At 45.1% G+C, this 22,567-nt stretch overlaps 1 protein-coding gene across 1 annotated transcript; it reads left to right on the top strand.

Annotated features, from left to right (window-relative positions):
- The first annotated feature begins 457 nt into the window (after positions 1–457).
- LOC138671787 (oocyte zinc finger protein XlCOF22-like) lies at positions 458–5,391 on the top strand. The gene is made up of 4 exons (XM_069759924.1): positions 458–560; positions 987–1,084; positions 1,821–1,878; positions 4,040–5,391. Exons 1-4 carry the CDS (start codon positions 458–460, stop codon positions 5,389–5,391), a joined length of 1,611 nt encoding a protein of 536 aa, XP_069616025.1.
- Positions 5,392–22,567: the final 17,176 nt, after the last annotated feature.

Genomic DNA, 22,567 nt, shown 5'->3' with positions numbered 1-22,567 from the left:
ATTGTTCTCAACACATTCCACTATATAATGAATAAAGATTTGCAACTGAAATATTTCATTCTGTGATATCTAGGATATGGTATTTGTGTTTTCCTTTTTTTTGAGCAGTGTATATAGGTTTTATTAGTAGATTTAAAGAAGAAAACTAAATACTGTAAAATAATCAATATCGTATGTTTCCCTTATCTCCAGTAATTGTATTATTAGACAGCATTTTCATGATGTTACATTGGCTCATCTTCTTCTCATTCAGGTCTCTACAATATCATATCCTCTCAGTGAAGATCTTCTATATAAGAGAATTTTCCTGATGTACCCATCAAAGATGGATATGGACAGGGACAAGATGGCAGAGAGGATATTGCACCTCACCCTAGAGATCCTCTTCCGGCTTACTGGAGAGGTGAGAGCTTCTGATGACGTCACATTACATTATTCTTATCTATGGGAATAACAGATGGACAGACCTGGAGAGGTGAGGACTCTGGAAATGTCTGTAGTGAGACTTATTAATGAGTCTCTCCATAACCAGGATTACACAGTAGTGAAGAAGACCTCTGGTGATCGCTGTCAGGACCCTGTGTCTGAGGGATTGGGAAGACCCCTGAGCCCAGTCACGGGGCCTCCACCTCACCTGATACATGAGGACATCAATGACCAGAAGATCCTAGAAATCACCTACAAGATGATTGAGCTGCTGACTGGAGAGGTGACTCTGCTGGGACATTATACAGTAACACTGTGAAGGTTTCGGGGGATAACGGTATCATTGTGTGTGTCAGGTTCCTATAAGGTGTCAGGATGTCGCCGTCTATTTCTCCATGGAGGAGTGGGAGTATTTAGCAGGACACAAAGATGTGTACAAGGAAGTTATGGAGGTTCCCCAGCCCCTCACAACACCAGGTAATAGACAGGACTAAATACATATGGCCTATAATTATCTGTATGTAAAGAATGAATTCAGTCCCTGTATGTGTTTCCTCCAGATCTATCCAGTAGGAGGAACACACCAGAGAGGAGTCCCAATCCTCTTCTTCCTCAGGACTGTAAACAAGAAGATCCCAATGTTCCTCAGGATCATCTGGTAGATGGAGAGAATGTGTCATGAGATCCCCCTATGATGAGTAGATGGCTGTGAATGCCTTGTGCTCAGTCTTGTTTTATTCACCAGTATTATATGTTTTATACTTGTGTAATGAGAACGATGCAGATGGCAGGCAGGGCTGCGACCAGGAATTTCGGTGTCCCATACTGGCAAAACTTTCGGGCCCCCTTGGGACTCTGCCCAGGCTAGCCCCCTCCCCCCCCCCAGCTTGAACCTTCCACAGTCCCACTGCCCACTCATATATAAAAAAACAAAACTCTGTATCTGTATAATGCAAGCCATAGTCATATAGTTGAATAATGCACCCACATAGTAGTATAATTCAGCGTAATTCTGCAGCTTTACAAAAAAAGGTTTATCCTTACCTGGCTGAGGTCCAGCGGTGTCCCCCACCTGATACATCTGAGGCGTGCATCATATGAGAGTATCAATATACGCCGGCAATGTGCCCACTGACATCAGCTGCCAGCTTGTGATCACCCGCAAGTCAACAGATTTTAACTTGCCGTGCGTCTGATGATGCATGATCAGTTGAGCCGCTGGGGCCCGTAGAGGAGAGATGGCCTGCTGCGTGCCTCCTCTGCTCACCAGGCCCTATTCATCACTAAGGGCTGTAATGCTCTGCTGGCGGAACTGATGGCAGGATTAGAGCTGATCATAGATGTGACTATCTTTTCTCTTCAGCTGTCTGTGACTATTACGATGTTTGTTTCAGGGTGAAGATCTGACCCATATTAATAGTACAGAGACATATGTGAGGGGTGATGAGAGGTGTAAAGAGGAGATTCCAACATATGACTACCCAGGTGAGTAGTAACAACTAAATGCAGAGAAGTCACAGATTCTTCTCAGTCACTGGCTGTGGCTGCTTTATCGGTTGTATAGCCTGGTCGTATGACAATCGTGTGTTCACCATTTTGCCTCTAGACCTCAACATTCTCCTCTATCCAAACTTTGAGACATCAGCTCTAAACTGTTATAAAAAAATGTATTTGAATGTCTAATATTTCTTCTTGAAACTGATCTGACATCTGCCATTGGCCCTTATAATAGTTTCGCTTGAAAGAGCCACTGAGCCCCATACTCTAATTACCCCACAGAGGTTTCTCCACTAGTTACTCATTTATTGATCATTTCAGTTGATGAGTTATTGTCTTTAGTCAGTGTTTTACTACAGTAGTTACTACTCAAATCCTTTGATTTACCCACTTCCTGCAGTCCTTTTTTGTTCCTAATCAAGACCCAATTTTTCGAGCCTGATGTGTGTCACTTTGTCGTGATCACTTTGGAATTCTTCACAAAGGATAATGGGAAACAAATGGACCTTACAAATTATTTTCCAACTTCTCTTGAATCTGACAATACTCTATATACAGTTGTACACTACTGTCTGGGCACATGGCAGGGTTAAGAAGCTATTTAGCTATTTGACTGCAGATCTTGCAGAAATAGTTTGCAGACACGATGCATTGGGAGCACTGTTCGTGGTCACCTGGCAGCTCAAAAGATGGCAACCATAAACAGACTTGGCGCTATCTACTCCATTTTACAGATCCCAGGGATTGCCTTGTTCATCATTTAACCCTTCTACATGGGTCAATACTTGGACAGAGACCCCTAGGCTTTGGCCACGGTGTTACCTTCTGTTATGTGATGCGAGATGTAGCAAAAATAGTCAGGTAACTGGGTCAGTGCCAGGAGAGCAGAGAAAATACAAAATCAGAAGACACGAGTAGTCAGTAAGCGGGCTGAGGTCACAATAGGAAACAAATAAACAAGCCAGGAGATGAGCACAGAGGAATTGACCAGAGGAGAAGGCTGTATCTGACAGCTTCCAGCAAAATGCTTCCAGCTTTAGGAGGGTGTGGTGCTTTCCAACTGGCTGGAGCAGGGAGCTGGACAACACACACCCATACTGCCAGACTGGATGGTCCTACAAATCCCAGGCACCCTAATCTTAGTGGCAGGGCAGAGCCTGCATCACCCAGAGCTTCTGGTGTTGATGTCTCCTCCATTACCAGTGCCGTCTGTAGAATGAATAAGGTCGTGCCTGGTAACAGAACCAGACATCACAGGAGCAGATCCCAGAGGAGATGGGACATACCATATGCAAAAGCCCTAATATGAGAAAATGGCAGAAAACCAGAGCAGTATAAATCCATATAAATTGACTTTATTTTGGAAATTATAACCCTCAGGGGGATTAATGTATTGGAGTAGTGACTATGTTGACCCTAGAGCCACTTTCCAGAAATTAGCACGCATTGGCTGTTGGAGAGTGAAAATTGCAAATATGCCATTTCATCACCCAACACAGTGCCCAGATTGTGCTCCAGGAGACACACACATTGTAAATTTAAGTGGGTTCTTATCACTATAGTAATGCCAAATACATTATTTATCATTATTCATTTTTATAGCGCCATTTATTGCATGGCGCTTTACACGTGCTTTATACAGGGATGCTAAATGTGTTTTGGGCACACTGCAAGGCTCAGAAGCGAGGGGAAGATTTGACTTCGGGAGAGCGGATATTGCTGGATTGGTGTATGGAAGCCATGGTGCTTTTCAAGAGCCTTTGAGCCACTTGTAATTTAGAAACCTGTTTTTCACTGACAGATGATGGACCTGAGTGGGGACTTGTTTTTTTGTGAGATGAGTAGAAGGTTTATTGGTATAATTTTCCTCAACATAACATTGTTTGGTGACTTTTTACTCTGTTTTGGAGGCAGAATGGACAAACAGTTGAACGCCACGCTCTACTGGTTCATCCTATGAGGTTTTCTATTAAACTGTGAGCTGTCATTGTCTTAGTGAATAATTACGTATTCAACATAACTTGTTATGTTGTGGACAGTTTACGTACAAATGATAAAATATGCAAAATTCAAGGATTTTTTTTTAATGAAAACTAATTGGTTTTATTTTTAACAGATGACTGTACCAGGCGATCAGAGGGGCAGCTGACATCCTCCGTTTTTAAATCAGATAATCTTGAGATCCCACAGGATACAATTGAAGTGAATGCCATTACTCCAGATAAACCATCGTCCCTTCACAGCAAGGATCTATCGTCTGATCTTTTGAAACAGGTCCTGTCTTCTGATTCATTACCGACTACTAAGGAAAATCAAAGTCACAAAATAAGCATTAAAAAACAAATTGGTCCTGAAGTAAAGAAGCCATTTTTACTTTTAGAATATGGAAATCGTTTTACCCTCAAAGAATCGTTTAAGCATCAAAAAATTCACACAGAGAATAGACTTTCTTGTTCCAAGTGTGGGAAATGTTTTAACCAGAAGTGGAATCTTGTTATACACCAAAGAACTCACACAGGGGAGAAGCCTTTTTCATGTTCAGAATGTGGGAAATCTTTTAACCATAAGACAGATTTGGTTAAGCACCAGAGATCAAAGAAATGTGAGCAGCCTTTTTCATGTTCCGAATGTGGTAAATATTTTACACACAAATCAAATTTTGTTAGGCATCAGAGATCTCACACAGCGGAGAAGCCTTTTTCATGTTCCGAATGCGGGAAATGTTTTAAACTGAAAGCGCATCTTAATAGCCACCAGAGAATCCACACAGGGGAGAAGCCTTTTTCCTGTTCAGAATGTGGGAAATGTTTTATTCAGAAAGCGCATCTTAATAGCCACCAGAGAATCCACACAGGGGAGAAGCCTTTTTCCTGTTCAGAATGTGGGAAATGTTTTAATCGGAAAGCGAGTCTTATTAGCCACCAGATAATCCACACAGGGGAGCAGCCTTTTTCCTGTTCAGAATGTGAGAAATGTTTTAATCGGAAAGGTCATCTTGATAGCCACCAGAGAATCCACACAGGGGAGAAGACTTTTTCCTGTTCAGAATGTGGGAAATGTTTTAATCAGAAAGCGAGTCTTGATAACCACCATAGAATCCACACAGGGGAGAAGCCTTTTTCCTGTTCAGAATGTGAGAAATGTTTTAGGCAGAAATCGGATTTGGTTAAGCACCAGAGATGTCACATAGGTGAGAAGCCTTTTTCCTGTTCAGAATGTGGGAAATATTTTAACCAGAAATCAGATTTGGTTAAGCACCAGAGATCTCACACAGGGGAGAAGCCTTTTTCATGTACAGAATGTGAGAAATGTTTTAATCGGGAATCATTACTTGCTAGACACCAAAGAATTCACACAGGGGAGAAGCCTTTTTCATGTTCAGAATGTGGGAAATATTTTAACCAGAAATCAAATCTTGTTAGTCACCAGAAAAGTCACACAGGGAAGAAGCCTTCTTCCTGTTCCTAATGTGGGAAATGTTTTAAATGGAATTCAACTCTTTAATAAACAGGCAAACGGTGGGATACCCAGGAGAAAACTCCAAATATAGTAGCTATACTAGTTATTCCATAATGCAATACATCAAGTGTTAATGTGCCATGTGACCATGTATTATTTAGTCATCTATCTATATTTGCATGTTTGTACATGGTCACATGGCACATTAACACTTGATGTATTGCATTATGGAATAACTAGTATAGCTACTATATTTGGAGTTTTCTCCTGGGTATCCCACCGTTTGCCTGTGCTGTTTGATACCCAATACTTTTTTACTGTTTTTTTTTTGTTTTTGTTTTTTTAATAAAGTATTTAAGCATTTTACTGGCCTTGTGTGAATGTAGTTTTTTTTTTTTTTGGTTGTTTCTTATTGTTTTCTTCATGGTCTGATATGTAGGATATATTTAGGTTTTATCTATTCGCCTTTTACGACAGCCACTTCGGAGGTTGTCTTCCCCGCCCTAATAGGGGACAGGAACACAGAGGTTAAATACCCCTCCCTGCACCGCCAGTGTTTTCCTGTCCCCTATGGGGCATGAAGAAATCTGAAGGGGCTGCCGTGGCCGGTGATCGGCGCTCCACATACTTAAGATAAGCCAGGCAGCTAGAGGTCGGGCGCTCCCTCAAGACGCTGCTCCCGTCTCCTCTCTTCGGTGGGACTCAGGACCTTCCCGCCCCTCCTGTGCCCCCCTTGGGGGTAATGCGGGGTGGTGATGTGCGTACCGGAGGCCTCCTGTAGCCCCCTGGTTTCCTCCTCCCTGGCTGCAGCGCTGGAGATGGCGCGCATCTCGGAGTGTGGCTCTGGCCGTAAATGGCGGAGTTACTTCTGGGTGAATGCGCGGCACTCCCAGTGCGTTCCACAATGAAGCGCACGCCGGCCGGCGTGCTCAAGGGCGAGGACTAAAAATAGAATTTGTGAGACCACCCCCCCCCACAATGCTTAAGGATAACCTCCCTTCAAACTCCAGACCTCCAAAACTCCTTGTTAAAAGATCTACAAAAACTACTGCAATCAAATGTGATCTCGCAGGTACTGAAACTGGAAGGGCGTGGTCATTATTCACGCCTCTTTCTGATAACCAAGCCGTCGGGGAAGAACAGGATTATTATAAATTTGAAACCCTTAAACGAATCAGTCCGGTACAGGAGATTCAAAATGGAGACAATCAAATCAGTAATCCCCCTCATCGGTCAAAATTAGATGATGTGCCAATCCACCCAGAGCACAGGAAATTCCTCAGAGTTGCAGTCTCCAAGGGGCACCAGATCGAACATTTCCAGTTCAATGTCCTCCCCTTTGGCATCTCATCGGCCCCACGGGTTTTCACAAAAATTATGGCGGAAGCAATAATCTTCATCCATCAACAAGTAATATGCATCGTCCCGTATTTGGACGACTTCCTTATTATGGCTCCATCTGACCCCCCCCCCCCCCCCTTCTAGAAACAGACGTATCAAAGACCCTGGAAATATTGCAAACACTGGGTTGGATCCCAAATCTGGAAAAGTCAGAGATCCATCCCTCCACAAGGAGGAAATTTCTAGGGGTGCTACTAGATTCGGAAGAAAGAACATCGTTTCTACCCAGAGATCATCAGATCAACCTTGCCCGCAAGGTAGCCAAATTCAGAGGCCAGCATGCACCGACCCTCAGAGTCAATGTCTGTACTAGGGTCCCTTATTGAAGAAAACAGCCGCACTCAGGTTTTGATTTTTTAAATGCATAACGGGAGCAAAAAGTTTATTCAAGTCACCACAGTATTAAGGCTATTAGGAGAGGGACTCCGTGGTAGGTATAAAGTAGGTGAGTAGGTAACGTTTCGACCCCTTGGTGGGTCTTTGTTAAACCTCACTAGAAAACAAATATATATATGATTAGGGGCAAGGAAGAAAGTGAGCACTACACAAAAAATAGTCATGTCAAACAGACATGTGCAACAAATGCACAAGAATATATAGTTTGCGGTGATGATGCATATACAAAATATATACAAAACTATATACAGGAATATGTACAAACATTATACAAAAATAAGCCCAATCAGACTAATTAATATCGGCGTCAGAGTACAGACAATCAAGTGCACAAAGTATCACGAGAGGGCGAGCGGGGGGAGGGGGAGCTGGCAGAGGACTCACAAATAAAATATATAATTGGGGAGGGTACACATAACTGACCTTGAAAGAGGATAAGGATAGCAGAACGGAGATGCAGTGTAGAAAATCTGGAGAAATTCCCAGTTTGGACTGTACAGGAAAGAACTGAGGTAATTAAACAGCAGTTGCAGTCTATATAGAGAGGGAAAGAGGAGGGGGGTGTCATGCCGGACGCTGTTCAGACCAGGTCGTCCGACAGACAGCGGTAATTCCGCTTTTGACCACTATTTGCTCATTGACATCTGCTAGATTTTATCTAGCTGTTCCGGGGTTAATTTACCTAATCCTCGGATTGGAAGCTGGGCCATTCCCATTGCCTTTAAATAGTTCTCCTCATCATTATGTGTCGCCAATTATAGCTTCTGTCTTGTGCGTTGTTATCTCGGTCTGGAGTGGAGAGCTGGTGGTTGGAGATTCATTGCTGGTGGTGTATTTTCCTCTGTCTTATTTACTCCTTCCTATATTGTATTTATTTTGCCCTGCACATTTATAGTGCATTCCTGAGTGTCTGCGGCGTGGTGTATATTTTCCTTTATCCTTGTCTGTGCCTTCTGTGGGTATTGTAGTATTACCTCTTCACTGGGTGGTGGGCGGAGGTGTCAGCCTAGGGCTGAGCTCAGGAGACAGGGTGAGGTTCGGGCCCTGGACATGCACACCATCAGTGTAAACTCCAGGTAGAGGGTCAGTCAGGATTTCCCTAGTCTGAGGGAAATTGCAGGGGCCCGGGTTTTGGCTCTCGCTCATGTAAGAGGGTGGTGCTGTTATGGACAATAGGAAACACGCTGTCACTTTAAGAGGCTGCATCCTTCTTGTCTGGTGTGATGGTATGTTCTGCTTTTCTCCCCTGCTCTTATGTTTGAAATGAACTGGTCGGTGCTGTGTGCAGGGGTGGAGCTGAAGCAGCGTGTGGAGGGAAAGTTTCAGAGGGAACTGAGAGAACTTTGTGCTGTTCTGTCTGCAAGGAAGAGTCATTGGCTGCAAGAAAGATTACACAGCTTGAGACGAACTGCGTTTGTTAAATAGACTTTCCCAGTTACAGCAAAGGGTGGCTGTTCTGTGCTGGTTTGTGAAGCCACGAAGATACTGAGAAGGGGACTTACACTTTCCAGGAGCATTCCTAGGATCCAGATGCAAGGAGAAGACCACGCTTTGCAGAGCTGACAAGAATCTGGGCGCACCACCGTTTTGGACTTCGGGGGCCCCCTGGGACTGGACTTGTGTCCCCAACATCACCGTGAGTTTGTTCCTGTATGGTGAACCTGTTAGGGCTTAGTGCAGGCTTCAGTAGTTAGAGCACGATAGCCGTGTGGCCTGCGTATGCGTAGTAAAGGCCAGGGAGGTTATATGCAGAGTAGCATCGATATGTTTTATTGTGTAAAGTTGCTTGTGAGATAGATTCTGAGTTTGTAATTGTTGAAGCACTGTGCTATTTTACAGACAAGATAACTCATGTGCATTATTTTTTGCTATTGTAAACCCTTGTTTGCACCTTCCTTGTCCCTTCCATTCCCTGTCTCCCAATAAATCTATCCTTTGTTGTTTGCACCTCATCTTGTGTACAGTAGTCTTCCTGCACCGTGGTGGTCCCCCGGCCATCGCTTCACTCACCTAGTCTCTCCGTGACATTATAATCGGCCCAACAACAAACAAAAAAAGGGGTTTCTTTTTTTTTTTTTTTGTTTTGTCATGGATCCCATGACCTCCATAACCCGCCAGTTGGAGGCGCTGTCCCTTAAGGTCACTGAGTTGAGGGGGCAGTACAGCAACAAGGACAAGCAGTGTCTAATGTGCAAGCTGGAGCGGCAGGAGGAGTTGCTGAGCCTAAATTTCCTTTGCCTGAAAAATTTGCTGAGGAACGCAGTAAATTTGTTTCTTTTCGTGAAGCTTGCAAAATATATTTCCGTATGCGCCCGATATCTTCAGGTAATGAGGCTCAGCGTGTGGGCCTGTTGTTGTCATTGTTGAGTGTGGATCCCCAAGCATGGGCGTTTTCTTTGCCATCTGATTCTGCTGCATTTGAGTCTGTGGAGAGTTTTTTTTCCTCTCTTGGAAAAATCTACGATGAACCTGACAGAATGGCTCTAGCAGAATCTAAGATACGCTCTATTCGCCAGGGGGAGCGAGTTGCAGAGGATTACTGTTCTGAATTTCGTCGCTGGGCGATCGATACACAATGCAATGATCCAGCATTGCGGAGTCAGTTTATACATGGGGTTTCTGGAAGGGTTAAAAAAGCCCTTCTGATGTACGAGACTCCTGCTTCTCTAGATTCCGCCATGAGTCTGGTTGTCCGCATTGATCGTCGTTTGCGTCAAGGGGAGCGTGAGACACCGCCTATGGGAGAGGGTTTAGGTTCACGTGAGGTTGCTGCAGGTGAGCCCACGGAACCTATGCAAATCGCAGGGGTGTCACATGTCAAGCGTCGAGCCCCTGAGCTCAGGAAGCAGGGAGCCTGTTTTTATTGTGGTAAAACTGGTCATTTTATTAACATCTGTCCTCTGCTGCCTAAGAAAAACGCAACAGCGGAAAACTACTAAGCTCAGAAGGTGTGGAGGAGACCAATCTGAGCTTATGTATATCCTCCATGGTGGTTTCTCAATGCATGCTCCCTGCTAAGGTTGTTATTGCTGGCTGTGAGCTGCCAATTACTGTTTTTGTGGATAGTGGTTCAGCCACAAATCTCATTGATGAGGAGTTTGCGCGCACAGCAGGTTTTAGGATTGAAAATCTTTCTCATCGTATCCGCGTGGTCACCGTCAATGCTTCTCCTCTCTCTCAGGGGGAGATTACTGAATTTGTGGCTGAGGTGAAACTCCACATTGGAGTTCTACATTCCGAGCGGGTTACATGCAAGGTGCTCAGGAATCTTCCTGCTCAGGTGGTTTTGGGTTTTCCTTGGTTGTCTATGCACAACCCGGTAATTGACTTGGAAACTAGGACATAATTCGGTGGAGCGAGTTCTGCCAGGAGAATTGCCTGGCCACATGTGTGGCTGCGGTGACTTCAAGCGTTCCGGAGTCACTTCTGGATTTTGTGGATGTGTTCTCTGAGAAGGGTTGTTCAGAGTTACCGCCACATCGTCCTAATGACTGTTCTATCAGGTTTAAACCAGGGGCCAAATTGCCTAATGCAAGGATGTTTAACATTTCTGGTCCGGAGAGACAAGCGTTAAAAGATTACATTGCTGAAAGCTTGAGCAAAGGGCACATCAGGCCGTCATCTTCGCCGGTGGCAGCAGGGTTCTTCTTCGTGAAGAAGAAAGATGGCGGATTACGCCCGTGTTTGGATTTCAGGGAGTTGAACCAGATTACGGTTCATGATCCATACCCTATGCCTCTGTGTTATGATCCGGTGACCTAGGAGCAGCATGAAAACTTTCACTGGAGTAGGTGGTCACTATACTGACCGCAAATCCTGATCTTAACATCGCAACTAGAAGTAGCCGTGGAGTGTACCTAACAATCCTAGACACCTCGTCACAGCCGGAGGACTAAATACCCCTAAAGATGGAAATAGGAATACTATCTTGCCTCAGAGCAGAACCCCAAAGGATAGACGGCCCCCCGACAAATATTGGCGGTGAGTCGGAGAGGAAAAAACATACACAGGCAGAAAAACAGGATTTAGCACAAGAGGCCACTCTAGCTAAAATAGAACAGGATAGGACAGAGTTCTGTGCAGTCAGTATTAAAACCCTTAAAAAAAAAACCACAGCAGAATATACAAAAACTTCCTCCATCTAACTAAAGACGTAGGAGCGTATATCTGCAACTCCAGTGAATCCTACATTCAGAGCAGGAATACAATCAAACACAAGCACACAGCCGGTGTGCCACAGAAAAAGAAACAGACACTTATCTTTGCTGAAATGGCAACCAAGCAGGAGAAGCCAGGCAGAGATCCATCATATCCCAAAAAACATTGACAACTGGCAAGGACTAATGAGTCCTGCAAGCCTAAATACCCCAGTTAGAACTGCAATTAGCAGATACACCTGTCCAAGACTGCAGCCCAGGAACAACTGCATTACCATCTGCTACCACAAGAGGGAGCTCAAAAGCAGAATTCACAACACCTCTGATACCAGATTTGTTCAATCAGGTGGCAGGTGCTAAGTGGTTTACCAAGCTTGACCTCAGGGGGGCGTACAACCTCATAAGAGTCCGTCAAGGTGATGAGTGGAAGACGGCTTTTAACACCCCTGAGGGTCATTTTGAATATTTGGTGATGCCGTTTGGGTTGACTAACGCACCTGCAGTGTTCCATCATTTCATCAATGATGTGTTCTCGCATGTTTTGGGGAAATTCGTTATCGTGTACCTAGATGACATTCTCATATATTCTTGCGACTGTGATGCTCATTTAGATCATGTCAGGCAGGTGTTACAGCTTCTCCGAGAGAATAAGCTGTAAGCTAAACTTGAGAAATGTTTATTTTCTGTTCAAGAGTTGCCTTTCTTGGGTTATATTGTGTCTGCTTCTGGTTTTAAAATGGACGCCGCTAAGGTGCAGGCGGTGCTGCATTGGGAACGTCCTGATAACCTGAAAGCACTTCAGCGGTTCCTTGGGTTTTCTAACTACTATAGGAAATTTATCAAGGATTTTTCCATCATTGCTAAACTGCTGACTGACATGACTAAAAAGGGTACCAATTTCTCCGTTTGGCCTGAGGCTGCTGTGCGCGCATTTGAATTTCTTAAGAACAGTTTTGTTTCAGCCCCCATTCTGGTGCAGCCAGTTGTATCTAAACCCTTTGTTGTGGAAGTCGATGTGTCTGAGGTTGGTGTGGGGGCGGTGCTATCTCAAGGCTCATCTTTGAGTTGTTTACGTCCGTGCGCCTATTTCTCCAAGAAACTGTCGTCCGCCGAACGTAACTACGATATCGGCAACAGGGAGTTGTTGGCAATAAAGTTGGCCTTTGAGGAATGGCGACACTTCTTGGAGGGGTCGGTACATCAGGTAACTGTTATTACCGATCATAAGAATCTGCTGTATTTGGAGTCAGCCAAGCGTCTGTCCCCCAGGCAGGCTCGCTGGGCATTGTTTTTCACACGGTTCAATTTTGTGGTCACTTACAGACCGGGGTCTAAAAACACTAAGGCGGATGCTCTGTCCAGGTGTTTTCCGGGGGGAGAACCTCGGGAGGATCCAGTACCCATCCTCCAAAAGGGTGTTGTGGTTTCGGCTCTCACTACCGAGGTTGAGGCTGAGATTGCCGAGGCTCAGGAGGAGGTACCATCTGAGCTTCCCATCAACAAATCTTTTGTACCGCTTCATCTCCGCCTAAAGGTTTTGGCGGAGCATCATGATGCTGTCCTGGCTGGTCACCCAGGGGTTAGAGGTACCTTGGAGTTGGTGTCACGTCGGTTTTGGTGGCCCAAGATTCGACAGGATGTGGTCTCATACGTGTCAGCTTGTACCACGTGCGCTAGGGCTAAGACACCTCGCTCCCATCCTGTTGGCACACTACTTCCTCTTGAGGTACCTAGTAAGCCTTGGATGGAAATTTCCATGGATTTCATCACTGATTTGCCCTCATCAGCTGGGAACACTGTCATCTTGGTGATTGTTGATCGGTTTTCTAAAATGTCGCACTTTGTGTCTTTGCCTTTGTTACCTAACGCAAAGACTCTGGCTCAGGTATTTGTGCAGGAGGCGGTCAGACTTCATGGGGTTCCGTCTGACATCGTGTCTGATAGGGGGTCTCAGTTTGTTGCAAAATTTTGGAGAACTTGATCCCCAGCCATGAGCAAAATGCTATCTCATTCTTCGGCGTTTCATCCTCAGTCAAATGGTCAGACTGAGCGTATGAACCAAAATTTGGAACAGTACTTACGCTGCTTTGTCTCTGATAACCAGGAGGAGTGGTCTACCTTTCTTCCTTTGGCTGAGCTTGCCATCAATAATCACCGCCAGGAGTCGTCTGGGGAGTCTCCGTTTTTTTGTGTTTACGGGCTACATCCTCAATTTTGTACCTTGAGTCAGAGGGGCTCTTCCAGCGTGCCGGAGGAGGACCAGTTAGGAACACAATTGTCATCAGTCTGGAGGAGAGTTAAACAGCGCCTTTTGAATGTGGGTGCTAGGTACAAACGTGTGGCTGACAGTAGGCGTGTGCCAGGTCTGGACCTGAGTGTGGATGACTGGGTGTGGTTATCCACAAAAAACATAAGACTCAAAATACCATCCCTTAAATGGGGTCCACGGTTTATTGGTCCATTTAGGGTCACTGCCGTCATTAACCCAGTAGCGTACAGATTGGAGCTCCCTACGGTGTATAAGATACACAACGTGTTCCACAGGTCTCTTCTAAAGAAGGTGGTAGGTCCTGTGGACGTGGCGCCTATGCCACCTCCAGTTTTGGTGGATGGTAATTTGGAGTTTGAAGTCTCCAAGGTGCGTTGCACTTTACAATACTTGGTACACTGGCGTGGTTATGGGCCTGAGGAGAGGTCCTGGGTACCAGCCTCGGACGTTCATGCGGACCAGCTGGTCAGGTTGTTTCACCGCCGTCATCCGGACAAGACGGGTCCTATAAGCCGTGAGGGCCCTGGGGTCCCTCGTAGAAGGCGGGGTACTGTCGTGTCGGCCGCTGTTCAGACCAGGTCATCCAACAGACAGCGGTAGTTCCGCTTTTGACCACTATTTGCTCATTGGCGTCTGCTAGATTTTATCTAGCTGTTCCGGGGTTAATTTACCTAATCCTCGGATTGGAAGCTGGGCCATTCCCATTGCCTTTAAATTGTTCTCATCATTGGGTGTCGCCGATTATAGCTTCTGTCTTGTGCGTTGTTATCTCGGTCTGGAGTGGAGAGCTGGTGGTTGGAGATTCGTTGCTGGTGGTGTATTTTCCTCTGTCTTATTTACTCCTTCCTATATTGTATTTATTTTGCCCTGCACATTTATAGTGTATTCCTGAGTGTCTGCGGCGTGGTGTATATTTTCCTTTATCCTTGTCTGTGCCTTCTGTGGGTATTGTAGTATTACCTCTTCACTGGGTGGTGGGCGGAGGTTTCAGCCTAGGGCTGAGCTCAGGAGACAGGGTGAGGTTCGGGCCCTGGACATGCACACCATCAGTGTAAACTCCTGGTAGAGGGTCAGTCAGGATTTCCCTAGTCTGAGGGAAATTGCAGGGGCCCGGGTTTTAGCTCTCGCTCACCTAGTCTCCCCGTGACAGGGGGCATATTTATGGTTAATGCATGTGGAGATCCGGAATGGCACGGAAGGGATATGTCCCTGGGAATGCTGTAAATCACAAGGGTGGAAGAGAGGAGAGAGTTGAGGCAGAAGTAAGCCTGCAGTGTGGTCGGATGTAAGATGGCCAAGAGCATACCTGCAGGAGCTGGAGCAGTGCCTGGTGGTGACGTGCGCGTACATTGGTGGTCAGAGGGTTAAGGTAGGAGCAGGCACGGAAGTGGGGAACTGTGTGTGCGTGCGCGGTATCAGACAGAGGCTTGGAGCGCGTCCGCAATGAGAGGAGAAGGTGGCTGTATTGTAGTAACAGCAGGAGCCAGTGTGGGCGGGTGCATGTGCTGTATGCTGTCCAATGAGCGCTTGTGGAAAGTCTGGCTGGGCGGGCACTTGTGCTGAGAAGCTGACACAAAGGAACAGAAGTGTCAGCAGAAGCACATACAGTTACTGGGCACCTGGAGGGAGGGGAGGTGGGCTAGAGAAGAGATGTAAAGGAGTGGGAAAGGGGATAGGGGGGAGGATAGTGTGTGGCTGGAGAAGATGTGTGGAATAGATAAGTGGATAATGAGAAACAGAATTGTGAGTAGAAAATGAGGAAAAAAGTGAGAGATGGATTTAAAAGGAAGAAGATCTGAGAGTCGAAATAAAACAAGAAAAAATGAAACAAAAAAAAAATTAAAATAAAAGCAAAGCTGGAAAATAATGATGAGGGGGAGAAAAACAATATAATATATTATATAAATATATATATATATATATATAATTAGTTAGTAAGGCCGAAAAAAAACATTTGTCCATCCAGTTCAGCCTATGTTCCATCATAATAAATCCCCAGAGCTACGTCCTTCTACAGAACGTAATAATTGTATGATATAATATTGTTGTGCTCCAGGAAGACATCCAGTCCTCTCTTGAACCCCTCGACTGAGTTCGCCATCACCACCTCCTCAGGCAAGCAATTCCAGATTCTCACTGCCCTAACAGTAAAGAATCCTCTCCTATGTTGGTGGAAAAACCTTCTCTCCTCCAGATGCAAAGAATGCCCCCTTGTGCCCGTCGCCTTCCTTGGTATAAACAGATCCTCAGAGAGATATATAGTAACATAGTAAGGCCGAAAAAAAAAAAAAAATATATATATATATATATATATATATATATATACATACACAAAGGAGATTTGAAAAAATACGCTGTATGCAGTTGAAAAATAAAACAAAATGAAGATAGAAATACAAATAATTCAAAAATAAAAAATTGAAAAATATTGCGAAAAGAAAACCGATAGAGATCGGTGTAAAAATGAAAAAAAGTAAAGATAATGGAAACTGAAATGAGGAAAAATAAAAAGTAAAAAATAAAACTAAAAAATAGAAAAAATGTAAATAAAAAATAAATAAAAAAGAAAAATGGAAAAAAGGAGAAAAATGGATACTTACCCACGGAGGGTATAATAGGTAGTGCAAGTCAGAGTGCCTGCAAGTACAGAGACAAATTAGTACATGCAAGACAAAGAAGGTCAGAATGTTGTACACAAGTCCGCCAATACAAGAATATGTGCATCATAGATTACATAATAGGCAATGTATTAAATATTCCTGCAATGAAAATGTTAGAAAAAGCATGTAAAAACAGGCAAATCACAGGGTAACAGGAGAGCAGGAGAGACGGGTCCCCAGGAACCATCAGTGGAAAACCAGGTCAAGGTCCCTGTTTAGGCCCTTAGGTGTAAGGGTCTGTAAAGTATAGATCCAAAACGATTCCCTTTCTTTTAGGCGTTTAACAAAGTTCCCACCACGTCTTGGTTTGTCAATCTGTTCAAGGACCTGGAATCGTAGTTGAGACACCGAATGGTTTGCAGATACAAAATGATGAGGGAGAGGGAGCCAAGTTTTCTTACAACGTATCGTAGATTTGTGACTTGATATTCGGTCACGAATATGTTGAGTTGTTTCGCCAACATAAAGTAAGCCACAAGGGCATTTGATGACATAGATAACATTTAGAGTCACATGTAAAGAAGCCTTTAACTTGATACTGTTTGCCAGAGTATGGATGGGTGATCACGCTAGATTTAATAACGTTGGACCAGCAAGCACAGACCAAGCAGGGGAATGTGCCGCATCGTTCTGTGGCAAGGAAGGTGTGTCTTGATATTTTGGATGAACTGCCTATGTCGGCCTTGACTACTTTTTCCCTGATATTGTTGGGTCTACGTTTACACATTAGCGGAGGTTTTTGGAAGGCTTCAATGTGAGGATAGGCCCGTGTTAGGAGTGGCCAATGCTTACGGATCACATTGTATACTTTGGGCATGATAGGATGGTGGGTGTGGACAAAGGGAACACGTTCCGGTTTAGGCTCAGGTATAATGTTGGGGGATGGATTGAGTGTCAGCATTTTTTCTCTGTCCAGTAGATTTTTGGGGTAATGTCTGGCTGTAAACTTGAGAGCCATTTCGTCTAGTCGTCTTGGTAGCAAATTGGGGTTGGATACTATACGTGCTACCCGCTTAAACTGGGAGCGGGGTAAGCTGCGTTTAGTGGAGGATGTGTGACAGCTATCAAAATGGAGAAGGCTATTGGAATCGGTGGGTTTAGAGAAAAGATCGGTAGCGAGGTGCCCATTGGGTTCTCTGGTGACAAGAGTGTCGAGAAATGCAATGTGAGTTTGACTGCAGGTTAGTGTGAACTGAAGTTCAGGTCAGATAGAGTTAAGGTGTTCAGTAAAGGTAACGAGTATCATAAGGGCCTGTCCATAGGCAGAAAATATCATCAATGTAGCGTAGCCAACATGAGTTGTACAGTGTGAAGTGTTGTGAATTCTGTGGTAGAGCTCCCTCCTGTGTTCACAAGTGGTACTTCGGCTGATTCTCTCTGGGAGCTTCCGTTTGTGGAGGAAAGTGGTACTGCTGCTTCTGAGTTTCCTCCCTCAGGTGATCTTGTGAGCTCGTTAGGTGCTTCTCTACTTAACTCCACCTAATGCTTTGATCCATGCTTCCTGTCAATGTTCCAGTGTTGGACTTGTTTCTCCATGGATCTTTCCTGTGGCCTGCTGCTCTGCATAGCTAAGTTTTGCTTATGTTATTTTGTTGCTATATTTCAGTCCAGCTTGCTTTATTGGTTTTTCTCGCCTGCTGGAAGCTCTGAGACGCCGAGGGACCACCTCCATACCGTTAGTCGGTGCGGAGGGTCTTTTTGTCCCCTCTGTGTGGTTATTTATAGGTTTTTGTGCTGACCGCAAAGTTATCTTCCCTATCCTCGTTCTATTCAGCTAGTCGGGCCTCACTTAGCTAAATCTGTTTCATCTCTATGTTTGTGTTTTCATCTTACTCACAGTCATTATATGTGGGGGGCTGCCTTTTCCTTTGGGGAATTTCTCTGAGGCAAGGAAGGCTTATTTTTCTATCTTCAGGGCTAGCTAGTTTCTCAGGCTGTGACGAGGCGCCTAGGTTCTGGTCAGGAGCGCTCCACGACTACCTTTAGTGTGGTTTGATAGGATTAGGGATTGCGGTCTGCAGAGTTCCCACGTCTCAGAGCTCGTTCTATGATTTTGGGTTATTGTCAGATCACTGTATGTGCTCTGACCTCCATGTCCATTGTGATTCTGAATTGCCTTTCATAACAGTACAGGAAGCCAAAAGTGCTAATGATTCTCAATAGAGGGAAAAAAGAAGTTCTGAGACCATTTTTTTTTCTTTGCACTGTGTTTTGTCTTTTTTTTTCCCCTAGACATTTGGGTGGTTCAGGACACAGGTGTAGCAATGGACATTAAAGGTCTCTCTTCATGTGTGGATCAGCTCACGGCAAGAGTTCAAAATATTCAAGATTTTGTGGTTCAGAATTCTTTGCTAGAACCGAGAATTCCTATTCCAGATTTGTTTTTTGTAGATAGAACTAAATTTCTGAGTTTCAATAATAATTGTAAACTATTTCTAGCTTTGAAACCTCGCTCCTCTGGTGACCCAGTTCAACAGGTTAGGATCGTCATTTCTTTTTTGCGCGGCGACCCTCAGGACTGGGCGTTTTCTCTTGCGTCAGGAGATCCTGCATTGAGCAATATTGATGCGTTTTTCCTGGCTCTTGGGTTGCTGTATGATGAGCCTAATTCAGTGGATCAGGCAGAAAAAAATTTGCTGGCTCTTTGTCAGGCTCAGGATGAGATAGAGGTATATTGTCAGAAATTTAGAAAGTGGTCAGTGCTCACTCAATGGAATGAATCTGCGCTTGCAGCTATATTCAGAAAGGGTCTCTCTGAGGCCCTTAAGGATGTCATGGTGGGATTTCCTGTGCCTGCTGGTTTGAGTGAGTCTATGTCTTTGGCCATTCAGATCGGTCAACGCTTGCGTGAGCGTAAATCTGTGCACCATTTGGCGGTATTACCTGAGCTTAAACCTGAGCCTATGCAGTGTGATAGGACCTTGACCAGAGTTGAACGGCAAGAACACAGACGTCTGAATGGTCTGTGTTTCTACTGTGGTGATTCGACTCATGCTATCTCTGATTGTCCTAAGCGCACTAAGCGGTTCGCTAGGTCTGCCACCATTGGTACAGTACAGTCAAAATTTCTTCTGTCCGTTACCTTGATCTGCTCTTTGTCATCGTATTCTGTCATGGCATTTGTGGATTCAGGCGCTGCCCTGAATTTGATGGACTTGGAATATGCTAAGCGTTGTGCGTTTTTCTTGGAGCCCTGCAGTGTCCTATTCCATTGAGAGGAATTGATGCTACGCCTTTGGCCAAGAATAAGCCTCAATACTGGACCCAGCTGACCATGTGCATGGCTCCTGCACATCAGGAGGTTATTCGCTTTCTGGTGTTGCATAATCTGCATGATGTGGTCGTGTTGTGGTTGCCATGGCTACAAGCCCATAATCCAGTATTAGATTGGAAATCCATGTCAGTGTCCAGCTGGGGTTGTCAGGGGGTACATGGTGATGTTCCATTTCTGTCAATTTCGTCATCCATCCCTTCAGAGGTCCCAGAGTTCTTGTCTGATTACCGGAATGTATTTGAGCCCAAGTCCGATACCCTACCTCCGCATAGGGATTGTGATTGTGCTATCAAATTGATTCCTGGTAGTAAATTCCCAAAAGGTCGATTGTTTAATTTATCCGTACCTGAGCACACCGCTATGCGCAGTTATGTGAAGGAATCCCTGGAGAAGGGGCATATTCGCCCGTCATCGTCGCCATTAGGAGCAGGGTTCTTTTTTGTAGCCAAGAAGGATGGTTTGCTGAGACCTTGTATAGATTACCGCCTTCTTAATAAGATCACGGTTAAATTTCAGTACCCCTTGCCATTGTTATCTGATCTGTTTGCTCGGATTAAGGGGGCTAGTTGGTTCACAAAGATAGATCTTCGTGGTGCGTATAATCTGGTGAGAATTAAGCAAGGCGATGAATGGAAAACTGCATTTAATACGCCCGAGGGTCATTTTGAGTATCTTGTGATGCCGTTCGGACTTGCCAATGCTCCATCAGTGTTTCAGTCCTTTATGCATGACATCTTCCGAGAGTACCTGGATAAATTCCTGATTGTGTACTTGGATGACATTTTGATCTTCTCGGATGATTGGGAGTCTCATGTGAAGCAGGTCAGAATGGTTTTTCAGGTCCTGCGTGCTAATTCTTTGTTTGTGAAGGGATCAAAGTGTCTCTTTGGGGTGCAGAAGGTTTCATTTTTGGGGTTCATCTTTTCCCCTTCTACTATCGAGATGGATCCTGTTAAGGTCCAAGCCATCCATGATTGGACTCAGCCGACATCTCTGAAACGTCTGCAAAAGTTCCTGGGCTTTGCTAATTTTTATCGTCGCTTCATCTGCAATTTTTCTAGTATTGCTAAACCATTGACCGATTTGACCAGGAAGGGTGCTGATGTGGTCAATTGGTCTTCTGCTGCTGTAGAAGCTTTTCAAGAGTTGAAGCGTCGTTTTTCTTCTGCCCCTGTGTTGTGTCAACCAGATGTTTCTCTTCCGTTCCAGGTCGAGGTTGATGCTTCTGAGATTGGAGCAGGGGCTGTTTTGTCGCAGAGAGGTTCTGATTGCTCAGTGATGAAACCATGCGCTTTCTTTTCCAGGAAGTTTTCGCCTGCTGAGCGAAATTATGATGTGGGCAACCGAGAGTTGCTGGCCATGAAGTGGGCATTCGAGGAGTGGCGTCATTGGCTTGAAGGAGCAAAGCATCGCGTGGTGGTATTGACTGATCATAAGAACTTGACTTATCTCGAGTCTGCCAAGCGGTTGAATCCTAGACAGGCTCGTTGGTCGCTGTTTTTTGCCCGTTTTGACTTTGTGATTTCGTACCTCCCGGGCTCTAAAAATGTGAAGGCGGATGCTCTGTCTAGGAGTTTTGTGCCCGACTCTCCGGGTTTGTCTGAGCCGGCGGGTATCCTCAAGGAAGGAGTAATTGTGTCTGCCATCTCCCCTGATTTGCGGCGGGTGTTGCAAAAATTTCAGGCTAATAAACCTGATCGTTGTCCAGCGGAGAGACTGTTTGTCCCTGATAGGTGGACGAATAAGGTTATCTCTGAGGTTCATTGTTCGGTGTTGGCTGGTCATCCTGGAATCTTTGGTACCAGAGAGTTAGTGGCTAGATCCTTTTGGTGGCCATCTCTGTCGCGGGATGTGCGTACTTTTGTGCAGTCCTGTGGGATTTGTGCTCGGGCTAAGCCCTGCTGTTCTCGTGCCAGTGGGTTGCTTTTGCCCTTGCCGGTCCCGAAGAGGCCTTGGACACATATCTCTATGGATTTTATTTCAGATCTTCCTGTTTCTCAAAAGATGTCAGTCATTTGGGTGGTCTGTGATCGCTTTTCTAAGATGGTCCATCTGGTACCCTTGTCTAAATTGCCTTCCTCCTCTGATTTGGTGCCATTGTTCTACCAGCATGTGGTTCGTTTACATGGCATTCCAGAGAATATCGTTTCTGACAGAGGTTCCCAGTTTGTTTCGAGGTTTTGGCGAGCCTTTTGTGGTAGGATGGGCATTGACTTGTCTTTTTCCTCGGCTTTCCATCCTCAGACTAATGGCCAGACCGAACGAACCAATCAGACCTTGGAAACATATCTGAGATGTTTTCTTTCTGCTGATCAGGATGACTGGGTGTCCTTTTTGCCTTTGGCTGAGTTCGCCCTTAATAACCGGGCCAGCTCGGCTACCTTGGTTTCGCCATTTTTCTGCAACTCTGGGTTCCATCCTCGTTTCTCTTCAGGACAGGTTGAGTCTTCGGACTGTCCTGGTGTGGATACTGTGGTGGACAGGTTGCAGCAGATTTGGACTCATGTGGTGGACAATTTGACCTTGTCCCAGGAGAGGGCTCAACGTTTTGCTAATCGCAGACGCTGTGCGGGTCCCCGACTTTGTGTTGGGGATCTGGTTTGGTTATCTTCTCGTCATATTCCTATGAAGGTTTCCTCTCCTAAGTTTAAACCTCGTTTCATTGGTCCGTATAGGATTTCTGAGGTTCTTAATCCTGTCTTTTCGTCTTACCCTCCCAGATTCTATTTCCATACATAACGTATTCCATAGGTCATTGTTGCGGAGATACGTGGCACCTATGGTTCCTTCTGTTGACCCTCCTGCCCCGGTTTTGGTGGAGGGGGAGTTGGAGTATATTGTAGAGAAGATTTTGGATTCTCGTGTTTCAAGACGGAAACTCCAGTATCTGGTTAAATGGAAGGGTTATGCTCAGGAAGATAATTCCTGGGTTTTTGGCTCTGATGTCCATGCTCCCGATCTTGTTCGTGCCTTTCATGTGGCTCATCCTGGTCGGCCTGGGGGCTCTGGTGAGGGTTCGGTGACCCCT

Source organism: Ranitomeya imitator, chromosome 3, assembly GCF_032444005.1.
Source record: "Ranitomeya imitator isolate aRanImi1 chromosome 3, aRanImi1.pri, whole genome shotgun sequence".
Lineage (NCBI taxonomy): Eukaryota > Metazoa > Chordata > Amphibia > Anura > Dendrobatidae > Ranitomeya > Ranitomeya imitator.
The sequence above is the reverse complement of the archived record's forward strand: the minus strand, read 5'-3'. Positions and strand labels throughout refer to the sequence as shown.

What these genes read in the sequence shown, in the direction of transcription:
- LOC138671787 (XM_069759924.1), top strand. Translation starts at nt 458, where the DNA reads ATGGACAGACCTGGAGAGGTGAGGACTCTGGAAATGTCTGTAGTGAGA. An exon ending in AGTAGTGAAGAAGACCTCTG is followed by an intron (nt 561 to 986) that starts GTGATCGCTGTC and finishes TGTTTCCTCCAG; the next exon opens with ATCTATCCAGTAGGAGGAAC. An exon ending in ATGTTCCTCAGGATCATCTG is followed by an intron (nt 1,085 to 1,820) that starts GTAGATGGAGAG and finishes TGTTTGTTTCAG; the next exon opens with GGTGAAGATCTGACCCATAT.